This window comes from Populus euphratica, unplaced genomic scaffold (genome assembly GCF_000495115.2).
Source record: "Populus euphratica unplaced genomic scaffold, PopEup_1.0 scaffold33.1, whole genome shotgun sequence".
In the NCBI taxonomy this organism is placed as follows: Eukaryota; Viridiplantae; Streptophyta; class Magnoliopsida; order Malpighiales; family Salicaceae; genus Populus; species Populus euphratica.
In genome coordinates, this window is record NW_011499906.1 from 847,726 (window position 1) to 858,312 (window position 10,587).

Here is a 10,587-nt window from a genome sequence, read left to right on the forward strand (position 1 = left end):
TTTAAGTTCTTAAATTCATCAATCAATCCTTTCATTTATGTGATAGGCCTGCATTTAAAATGAACATTTACCATAAATTAAAGGTATCTTATATTATTAGATATATTATTATAAACATGCTTTAGTTAAGGAGTTATTGATACTTCAAGTGCAAAATAATGATATAAAACCATGATAAAAATACACTTTTAAGTACTAATCAGTGACAGTATGATCATTAAATGGATCCTATAATGTTGATGGTTTTATTTTCATGTAACAAAAAAAAGTATTTTTGATTATTTTGTGATTCTTAAATGGATCCTTTCCCTCGTAAATTGAAAAATATTGAATATGTTTCACACACACACACACACATATATATATATATATATATATATATATATTATTTTCTAAATGTGAATTTGAATTCAGAAGTTGAAGGAATCCTTAACAATACTGGTTTTTGGTTCACTTATTCATATATAGTAAACTGCTATCATATCAGTGAGTTACCTTCATTTGAGTTAAAAAAAATAAAACACTTCATAGATTTTATCTTTGTCTATAAATATTAATTGATTTTTGCTTGAATTTCTTTAATGTGTAAAAATGCTTATTTATAAATATTTTGGTTTCAGTGCATATAAAACCTCTTTTGTGGTGAATGAACTTTGGCTAGGTGAATATGACCATATTAAGCTCATTGTGTTTGAGTGGTTGCCTTTAAATTTAATTTGGATATAATGAAGAAAAATAAGTTAAAATCTAAATTCATCATGTACTATCATTTCGAGTCCAATACTTATATTCTAAAAATAAGAATTGAACTCTGTTATTGAACCTAAACCCCAAATCACTACCTTTCATTCTAGTACGATATATTCATAACCCTATAAAAATAGTTCTACCCTTCTTTATCTACCATGACATAATATTGCCTACTCCTCCCCTCGGATCATTTTTTTGTAATAAATTCTACCTATATATCTAAGGCATTGATAATATAAAACACTACTTTATTCAAATGCTTTTAAAGAACTCTCGTACCTACACGTTTCTTCAAAATTTTCAATAAATATATTAGAGACATACATGTCTTAAATCAATCAGGCTAGGTTGTTTTTACATTTAAATATGCTTCAACACTTTTTATCATACCATTAAAGGCTTTTTATTATATCTTATATCACTGGTTTTCTCTTTTCCATGAACCCTCTCCAATCTTGCTTTTATATTCAATAATCTTTTTATGAAGTCATTTTCTTTTAATGGCGAGGTCCAACCATATATGTATAGGATTCATGAGCATGAAAATCCTCTATAAATTAAACTTAAATTTTTTATATAAAAAAATTAACATTCAATTCAAAAATTAATTATCAAGGAATGGTTTACACATAAATAATTTTATGGTACTCAATGGATAATTAATGACATCCTATTAATTACTCTCTAGGACCCATTTAAAAAGAAATAAAGATATACATCTATAAGAGAGGTATTGAATGGAAATATTCTTATATTCTCTTTTTTTTTTGTATTTTTTTCTTCAAAGTATATTCTAAAAATTAACTCATAAAATATAATTAGTTATTTTCTAAACATCATAATTTTTTTATATCAAAATAACTAAACCCAAAACCTTCTCTGCGAATTATTGAATTCCATGATGTCCTCACAATAGCTCCCTTTAGACAATGATAATAATGCACAAATTGAGCTCCGAATCAGTCATTATCTAATAAATTTTAGAAATAAATCTACATATTTCTTTTATTTTATGTTCTATCATCTTTATAGAGAGAGAGAGCAAATGGTATATTGATGTTTTTAAATGCCCAATGATGTACCAATTAATGTCGAGAGAAATGCTAAAGATTGATCTAGATGACATGGTAAAAACTGGTTTACAGCAAGTGTTTTCTTCTTTTTTTTCCTTTTTTCTTTTTATTTTGCCATTAAAAAGGGGGGGATATACAAATAACGGTACTTTTGCCATGAAAAAGGGGGGGATATACAAATAACGGTACAACTTTTAGAACACCCATCCTTTAAGTGTGAAAAGTAAGAAAAAAAGCTACGAAAAGAGCTCAATTTTACGGAATAAACGAGCATAAAATTTGGCCACACTTGCATCCAATAAATAAATTTCATGTCTATGTGTATGTCATGGGACTCCTGTCCACCTCTGCAGAAGGACTGAGAGGAAATGAAAGAGAGGGCACGAAACCCAAAGCTTCCTTGGCGAAACAGCTTACACAGAGAACATAAGATGAGAGAGAGTGAGAGAGAGAGAGAGAGAGAGAGAGCACTGCTCACCAAAATGTTTTGAAGTTTGAGCTTTAAAACCAAACCAAAACCATAAGTCACGGTGAAACAAAGGAACAAATGAAAAGGAGGGACAAGCTTTGAACAACAGAGGTTTTGGGATTGTTTGTGTGTGTGTGAGAGAGAAATCGCTGGTAGTTTTTTGCGTGTAAAGATCACATGAGTAATTGGTTGGGGTTTTCTCTGAGTCCGCACTTGAGAGTTGGTGAAGACTTTGGTAGAGAAGATCAAGCTGCTAGTTTCTCTGTCATGCCTTTGCTATCTGATGAATCTCTTTGTGTTGCTGATCCCTTTAGACGGCCATCTAATGGTACCCCAGGTACTACATGCCCCTTTTTTCTTTCCTTCTCAGTGCATTTTTTTTTAATGAAAACTTGAACATGAATTATGACGATTTTACTGTAATATTCCACCTTATTTGATTGTGATTTGTAGACTGGAGATATGAAACCGATATGGATGAAGGCAGATTAAGTGAAGATGGTCCAAAGCTTGAGGATTTCTTGGGGTGTTACTCAAACTCACCTTCTGATGAGACCGAAGTACACTGTCAGCAAGAAGATCACCACATTAATCAAAACCATGCCCATGGAATCAATGCCAATATAGCACCTAGCTTCAACACTAATAAAGATATAGAAACTGGGAAGAATAGTCTCACAAGCCATTCTTCTTTCATCCAAAGTTACCATTTCAATGACAATGCGCAAACCTTAATCCCTAGTGACAGCCTTCAGCACTGTGATCCAAACCCTAGCCATAGCCATAGCCATAGCAACAACCATAACCATAACCAAGAAACTGGCATGTACCATGTGCCCTTTGAGAGTGCTAGTTCTTTTTCTGGGTTCAAGTCCTGGCTTAGGCAGACGTCTACACCATTTTCTTCTAGTGGGGAGTCTCCAAATGAAGCAAACAATTGCAATTTTCAATCATTATCACTCACAGTGAGTCCTAGTTCTCAAAATGGATTAGTTGCTATATCTCCCTGGCAAGTGGTCGATAACAGTACAAGGCCAGTTGCAAAATCACTTGCTAAAGAACCAGTTTCTCGTAAATCTATTGAGACGTTTGGACAAAGAACCTCAAGATATAGAGGTGTAACAAGGTACTCAGAATTTCTTTCAGTTTTCTTTATTAAGTCGTAGGAACATCTTCCATAATTTAAACTTTTCTTCACCATAATTATCAAAAACAAAAACTTTGTTTTACCATATAGATGCAATTATCTGTTTGAGTGTTCTATGATTGTTAGGCATAGATGGACTGGGAGATATGAGGCCCATTTGTGGGATAATAGTTGCAGGAAAGAAGGACAAACAAGGAAAGGAAGGCAAGGTGAGAGGAACTTAGCTTTTGATATTTTCTGTAGTTATCTATTGTTGACGTCTATCTTGTCCTCCTCCTTTTTTTCTTTTCTTACAAAGAATAGACTAACAGTTTTTTTTTTATCTTGCACTTTTTGGTATTCATCCCTCAATGTCACCCAAACCCTTGTGCAGTTTACCTTGGTAGGTGAAAATCTTATATCAATATTATTTATATATTATGTTCTTTAATTATACAAAATGGTCCATATTTGTGGACCTAAGAGTAGGATTTATTAATTGCTGACTAACATGTTTTTGTTTGCTTAATTAAATACATTGAATGTGGTGCTTGTTCTTCTGCGTCATTCTTTTTGTTTAAAATCTTAAATCAGGTGGGTATGATAAGGAGGAAAAGGCAGCAAGGGCTTATGATTTAGCTGCTTTGAAGTATTGGGGTCCAACAACGCATATTAATTTCCCTGTAAGGCTGTTGGTCACCCTAAGTTGATGTGTTCAAAAAAGTAGAGAGAAAAAAAGGTTCCACCATTAGATTTGCATTTATGTAATAATATCATAATCTTTTTCTTTTTTTTCTTTTTTAAATGTTAGGTGGGAACTTATGAAAAAGAGCTTGAAGAGATGGAGCACATGACCAGACAAGAATTTGTAGCCAATTTGAGAAGGTAGTTGCCATTTTATAATACTTGGTTAAAAGAAAAGGAGACGAGAGCGGAGAAATATTGATTGCTTTGTTCAAATTTTGACAGGAAAAGTAGTGGGTTTTCAAGAGGAGCTTCTGTGTACAGAGGAGTGACAAGGTAATGGCAAAAAGCGACTTCAATGATAAATCCTTTTCCATTATTTACTGTAATAGCAGGCTTTTTCTCAATTATCATAGGCAATAATAGGCAGACATGGTTAACCATGTGCATGTATCAAGTGTGAATAGTTATTATATAATAATATTAAATATGAATCCCCCACATATCTTTCCTTTTTGCCCCCTTTTTTGCTAAGTTGCTTTCCTTTATCCTGGCAGGCATCATCAACATGGAAGATGGCAAGCTAGAATTGGAAGGGTTGCTGGAAACAAGGACTTGTACCTTGGAACATTTAGTAAGCCTTTGTTACTCTTTTTTTTTTTTTTTTTATCTTTTTTCCTTTATTTTTCTACTATACAAGATTTAGTGTATGGTGCAGTATCCTTTCTAATGATATCATATCCTACGTTTTGCACATGGCTATTTGGCCTCTTATTCCTAGTGTTAAAAACTTCCAATCCCTTTTTGTTGCGATGGTGTTAATTTATTTAGCTCATGGTTTTAACGTTAATGCACATGTCTCATCGAAATGCACTAAAATACACCCTCTCTGGTCACACCATTTCAATTCAGCCTTAACTTTCAGGCTATTTTTATGCACATTAGGGGTTTTATTGCTTAGAAACGTAACTCAGATATATGTCTAAACTCTTGTTCCGATATAGGCACACAAGAGGAAGCTGCCGAGGCCTACGACATTGCAGCAATTAAATTTCGGGGTGCCAGTGCTGTTACAAATTTTGGTATAAGTAGGTATGATGTAAAGAGAATTTGCTCAAGCTCTACACTCATTGCTAGTGACCTAGCTAAACGTTCATCAGAAGACTCGACCCCGACGACTCGCGAGGATTGCAATTCTTGTGCTTCATCATCGATATCTCCTCAGCCCCTGCTCGCCATAGCAGGCTGTGAGGCCTCCGATGAATTGCCTGACATGGTGTGGAGTGCAAATACAGGAGAAAGTCAACAGCAACAAAGTGTTAACAATAATAACAATGAATCAAACACAGATGGCTTCAAGTAGCAGGAATTCCTCCAGTGCCTCGTCCAAAATGCTCGGATGGCTTAACCAGTGATTTTGGCCATGGAGGCGGAAGCTGCAATTAGGGTCTCTTCCCGTTGCCGGGTGCGACGCACGAAGATGATAATAATGGAAACGATTACGGAAGTAATGACCAGGGCATTGGCACATCAAGCCCCAAAAATGGCATGACTAAAAAATAGTAAATCAAGATGAGTAAAGATTTGAGAACTCTATACAAAGAAGTTATTTACAGGACAAAAATAGCTAGGCACGTAGGTGGTTAGCAAATTGCAACAAGAAATTAGAGGCGTTAATATTGTCTTGAACAGGGATGCGATGGTGGTGTTGGTTTTCTTTTTTTTTTTGGGTGCGCGTGTGTTAATGTTTTATCTTAGATGCTTTGACAACGTTGTACTAAAAGGAGGTGGAAGATGATCATGTTCTTTGTTAGAATGAGTTTAGTTGTTCAAAAAGCAGGATTTAAAATTTCAAACCTCCATTATCATTATCGAGAAACTTAAAAAAGGTTGCTTCAGTATTTTGTCGATGCTAAAATAACATAAAAGACACATCAGCGAATTTGGAGGCAGGTGTCGGTGGGACTGGAAAAATTGATAAAGGTGACTTGAATTTCTAATGATAAAGCAAGGGTGATAAGTCCAAGCAAATTAAACTGTAGTGAAGACAAGAACTTTAAACATTGTGTTCCCCTTTCGACTTTCTAGTTCCAAACCAGGCTATTATACAGCAAAAACTAAGAACCTGGTCTCTCTCCCGGCTGCAAGACTGAAGACCACAACAATCACTTTGCATGCATTTACAGAGACCGCCTGAGACATGGAAAAATTTCACATCCATCCCATCAGAACCAGGCCCTACAAACACAAGCTGCAATGTCTCCGGCTGGTAGCCATTAGGGACCACCAAATCTCCATCGGGGTGCCTGCCACGAACACAAAACAAAGAACAGAACTGCCCAACCTTGTGTTGGTCTTGTTGCAACACCCCAATACATAATAAGTATTTTTTTTAATTCGAACCAATTAACTCTATAAATTCTGAATATGTAAGACATTATTATCACATGATGTGCATCGGTTGTTTTGGCTCAAGACGCCACTAATTTTGCTATCATGCACTAGTTCTTGCCGTCTAATTAGCACCATAAGGCAAAAGGTCAAAGAACTTGTGGATGCCTTTGACAGCTCGAGAGAAATAAAAACTTTACATAAAAGGGAAGAGAATCCAAGATCGCCCCGTTGAAGAGGTGCCATAAATAGCGTGCCCTATAGCCATATCGCAGTTATTCTTGGATCTTTTTATTCACTGCCAGGATCACTTCTCTTCATGGCGCGTAGCATTCCAATAATAGTGTCGTAGCTGTTGTTGTTTTGCCGAAGCTTCAATTTTTTTTTTATAGATATACTTAGATATTATTTAGAATTGTAATATTGCTTTTTTAAAATATTTTTTATATAAAAATAATATTTTTTTATTTTTAAATTTTATTTTTAATATCAGCATATCAAAATAATATAAAAATATTAAAAAATTAAATTAAAACAAAAAAATTTATAATTATTTTCAAAAACATAATGTTACAATCAAAACCAACATTTTTTTGAAAGGAAAAGATATTATGGTAAAAAAATATATAATTATAATTTTTTTGTTATAGTTGTACTGTAACAATGGCGCATATATATATATATAATTATTTTTTCTTTATGCTATGCATATTTATCATTTTACATTTAGTTTATTTATTATTATTTTTTATTTTATAATAATTTTTTTATTCTTACATTTAAAATATTTATCATTCTACACTTGATCTATTTATACTATTTTTTTGTTCTTATCTCCATTCTTTGTAATTTGCTTTTGTAACTTTTTCCTTTTCTTTCTTAATATATTTTTTAAATTTATTATATAAAAATTAAAAGAAATTGATATTTCACTATAGCAATTGCAACATTGTTCTATTTTTCTACAACATTAAAAATTAACTTGAGATCTTACAAGTCTTTATTAACATATATGATTTTCATATTATTTTATTATATATAATTATTAACTTTTTGATTCACGGTTATGTTTTTACTCAAAGTAAAAAAATATGTTAAAACACCTATACGTTCATTCTCTACATTAGACAAAAAAAATATTATCTATAATGAGGAGAGTCGAATTGACACGTTAAAGCTTTTTTTGGATTTATTGGCATATATAGTTCTTGATTTATTTAATTAGATACATGTATAGGCTTTTCAAATTATGATTAGAATTTTTTTTGTAAAAAAAACATTGGAAAAGGTTGTGTATTAATTTTCTTTTTTCAAAAAAAACTTTATTTAGCCTATGACAAAACACGGGTCAAATAGCTAATAAAAACTATTTTACATAAAACCAAAATCTCATGCTAGATAAATCAAGTTTCATGCAATAGTGGAAATGGAACTATATAAGGTGTTGACAACACATTATTTTATTATATATAATTATTGACTTTTTGATTCACAGTTATGTTTTTACTTAAAGTAAAAAAATACGTTAAAACACCTATATATTCATTCTCTACATTAGACAAAAAAATTTATCTATAACGAGGAGAGTCGAATTGACACGTTAAAGTTTTTTTTGGATTTATTGGCACATATAGTTCTTAATTTATTTAATTAAATACATGTATAGGCTTTTCAATTTATGATTAGAAATTTTTTTGTAAAAAAAACATTAGAAACTATTTAGCCTGTGACAAAACACGGATCAAATAACTAATAAAAACTATTTTACATGAAACAAAAATTTCATGCTTGATAAATCATGTTTCATGTAATAGTTGAAATGGAACTATATAAGGTGTTGACAACAATATTTTGGTGGTTTAATGGTGGTAGCGGTAGATGCTAAAATTATGGTGGAGTTGGTAATTAAAATAGTTTAATAATATTATTATAATATCTCAAATTTAGAGTGGTTTGTTGTGCATCTAAATGGGTTTTTGATTTATAAGTGTAACAACTAATTGGATCTTACTATCTAAACAAAAATAAAATAAAATTATTTATTACACATAAATTTATTAGTCATTCATTTTATATATCTTATTCAATTTATTAGTCATAAATAAAGGCCACATAAATTTCTTTTTCTTTAAGTATTGGATTTTTATATTTGATCATAATATAAGTTGAATCTTGGCAAGTGTAGGATTCTTAAGATGACATGTGCAATTTTTGAAGGTGGCTCACACCCTTAAAAAATATGTGACACTTATTTACTTAATACGTAGTTTCTATATTAGGTTATGATTAGCTTTGATACCTATTAATCACTCACATATTCTTTTGATCAATATGTTACATTTTTACATTCTAAAAAAAAAAGAAATTACACAATAGATACTTAATTTTAAAAGAAAACATATAGCAACATCTTAAAACCAAGGAAAGTGTGGGAATCTAAGAACTTGAAACATTAAAAAAGTTAATTTATTTTGAAGTGACATAAAAAAAAAAAAGGTTTAAGAAGAATGAGAGAAAAAAGTTGTGGGAATTAAAATAATTATATATATATATGATTATATTCATATTGATTGTGTGGCCTTTTATATAATGATACATAGTTTGAGTTCTAATTTATACAAATATTGATATTACGTGATAAGACTTTATTAAATCCTAATACAAATTGAATTTTATTTTTTATTGGCATCATGTGAATTTTAAGATAATCTTTTGACTTGTAATTAGTTATTATATTAAGGACTTTCTTTTTTAATAGAATTTGGACTTCTAATTATCCACACGTCTTCAAATTGCTATGGTTAGAAATTTTCCCTTGCTTAATCATGGCAATTACTTGGTTGATTGGTAGACGAATGCCTCTTTAAATTTTTAGTTAATAAAAACTCTTTTAGTATAGTAAATTTTATTACACTTGGTTAATTTCAGCTCTTTTCTCATGTTTATTATGAACAATCATTATTTTTATATGTTCAATACATGGATGTTTATTTTTTTATATATAAATAATGTATTTCATGTTCTTTTAATTTACAAATGAAGGAATACTTCCTCATCATATCTATATTTGAAATCAATTAATTAAATCAAGAAAATATAACATGACATATGACATTGTTAAGCATAAAAAAGCATCAATCATATTTTAAAATATGTATGACATTTCAATCATTATAACCAATCAATTTAATTTAAAAATAAAAAGTGCTTTATCTTTTAGGCATAATGTTTTATAAACTATTCTCAACTGTTATCTTTCACTTGAAATATCTCTAATTGTTTTTACAAACTTAGAAATTTTATTGTAAAAATTCAACCAACAACTCGAAATACCCTTTTTTCTTCTTGAGATAAAAATGGTAGTCTCAAGATTTGTTCTATAAAAAATGATGATCATTTCTTGTTACCAAAATTCAATAGACTACTTTCCTAACATCAATTTATTTGCCATAAGTGTTATATTAGGAGACATGAATACAAAATGTCTTGATTTATTTTATGAAAAAAGTAACCATAAAAAAAGACCACCACTTCACTTTAGATATTAAGAAACAAAGAACTCCCCTACAAGAAGAATATATAAATCTTTATACATGAAAAAAAAAAAACTCTAATATGGCTAAACATCGCTACTACATATTACATTAGATGGTGTACAAGATGCAATAAAGCTTTAATGAATGATGAAAGCATCAAAAGAACTTTAATGTTATTCAATTATTTAGAATTACCATCAAACATAACAAGAAATTATTCACCATTATTTTCTTATTTTGTTCAAAATCTAACAATGTCTTTCTGTTCAAATATGAAATGTAAACTATCACTTTGCATGACCTAACCTTAACATGAGGCCTATACCTAGGAAGTGGAGAACTTTTTGCTTCCATAAATCTTTACTAGTCCTTTTGAAGACTTGCTTTTAGGAACTCCTGAATTTAGTGCATTGATAAAAAAGAAATAAAAAATAGATTTTTCCTCTTACAAGGAATATATGATCTTTTACTATATTGGATATACAAATACGTAATCTATTTTGGGTTCAAAAAACCAACCAGCACCCATCTAAAGATAATAGTAGTTTTGCCTAAAGG

The 10,587-nt window shown here is 30.7% G+C and overlaps 1 protein-coding gene across 2 annotated transcripts; it reads left to right on the forward strand.

Annotated features, from left to right (window-relative positions):
• Window positions 1-2,139: 2,139 nt before the first annotated feature.
• Window positions 2,140-5,823, forward strand: LOC105133417 (AP2-like ethylene-responsive transcription factor AIL1). Of its 2 annotated transcripts, XM_011037413.1 has the most exons (9): window positions 2,141-2,629; window positions 2,746-3,418; window positions 3,566-3,648; window positions 3,813-3,821; window positions 4,013-4,101; window positions 4,230-4,303; window positions 4,388-4,438; window positions 4,660-4,736; window positions 5,107-5,822. In XM_011037413.1, the coding sequence occupies exons 1-9, from the start codon at window positions 2,470-2,472 to the stop codon at window positions 5,463-5,465; spliced, it is 1,575 nt and encodes a 524-aa protein (XP_011035715.1). In that variant the 5' UTR covers window positions 2,141-2,469; the 3' UTR covers window positions 5,466-5,822. The 2 variants fall into 2 exon arrangements, with proteins under 2 accessions (XP_011035716.1, XP_011035715.1); XM_011037414.1 differs by lacking the exon at window positions 3,813-3,821 and having other exon boundaries at window positions 2,140-2,629; window positions 5,107-5,823.
• The last annotated feature ends 4,764 nt before the right edge of the window (window positions 5,824-10,587 follow it).

Bases quoted from the DNA above. Each gene is read 5' to 3' on its own strand.
- LOC105133417 (XM_011037413.1), top strand. From the start codon at position 2,470: ATGAGTAATTGGTTGGGGTTTTCTCTGAGTCCGCACTTGAGAGTTGGT. The intron at 3,419-3,565 runs GTACTCAGAATT...TATGATTGTTAG, and splicing joins AGATATAGAGGTGTAACAAG to GCATAGATGGACTGGGAGAT. The intron at 4,304-4,387 runs GTAGTTGCCATT...AAATTTTGACAG, and splicing joins TTTGTAGCCAATTTGAGAAG to GAAAAGTAGTGGGTTTTCAA.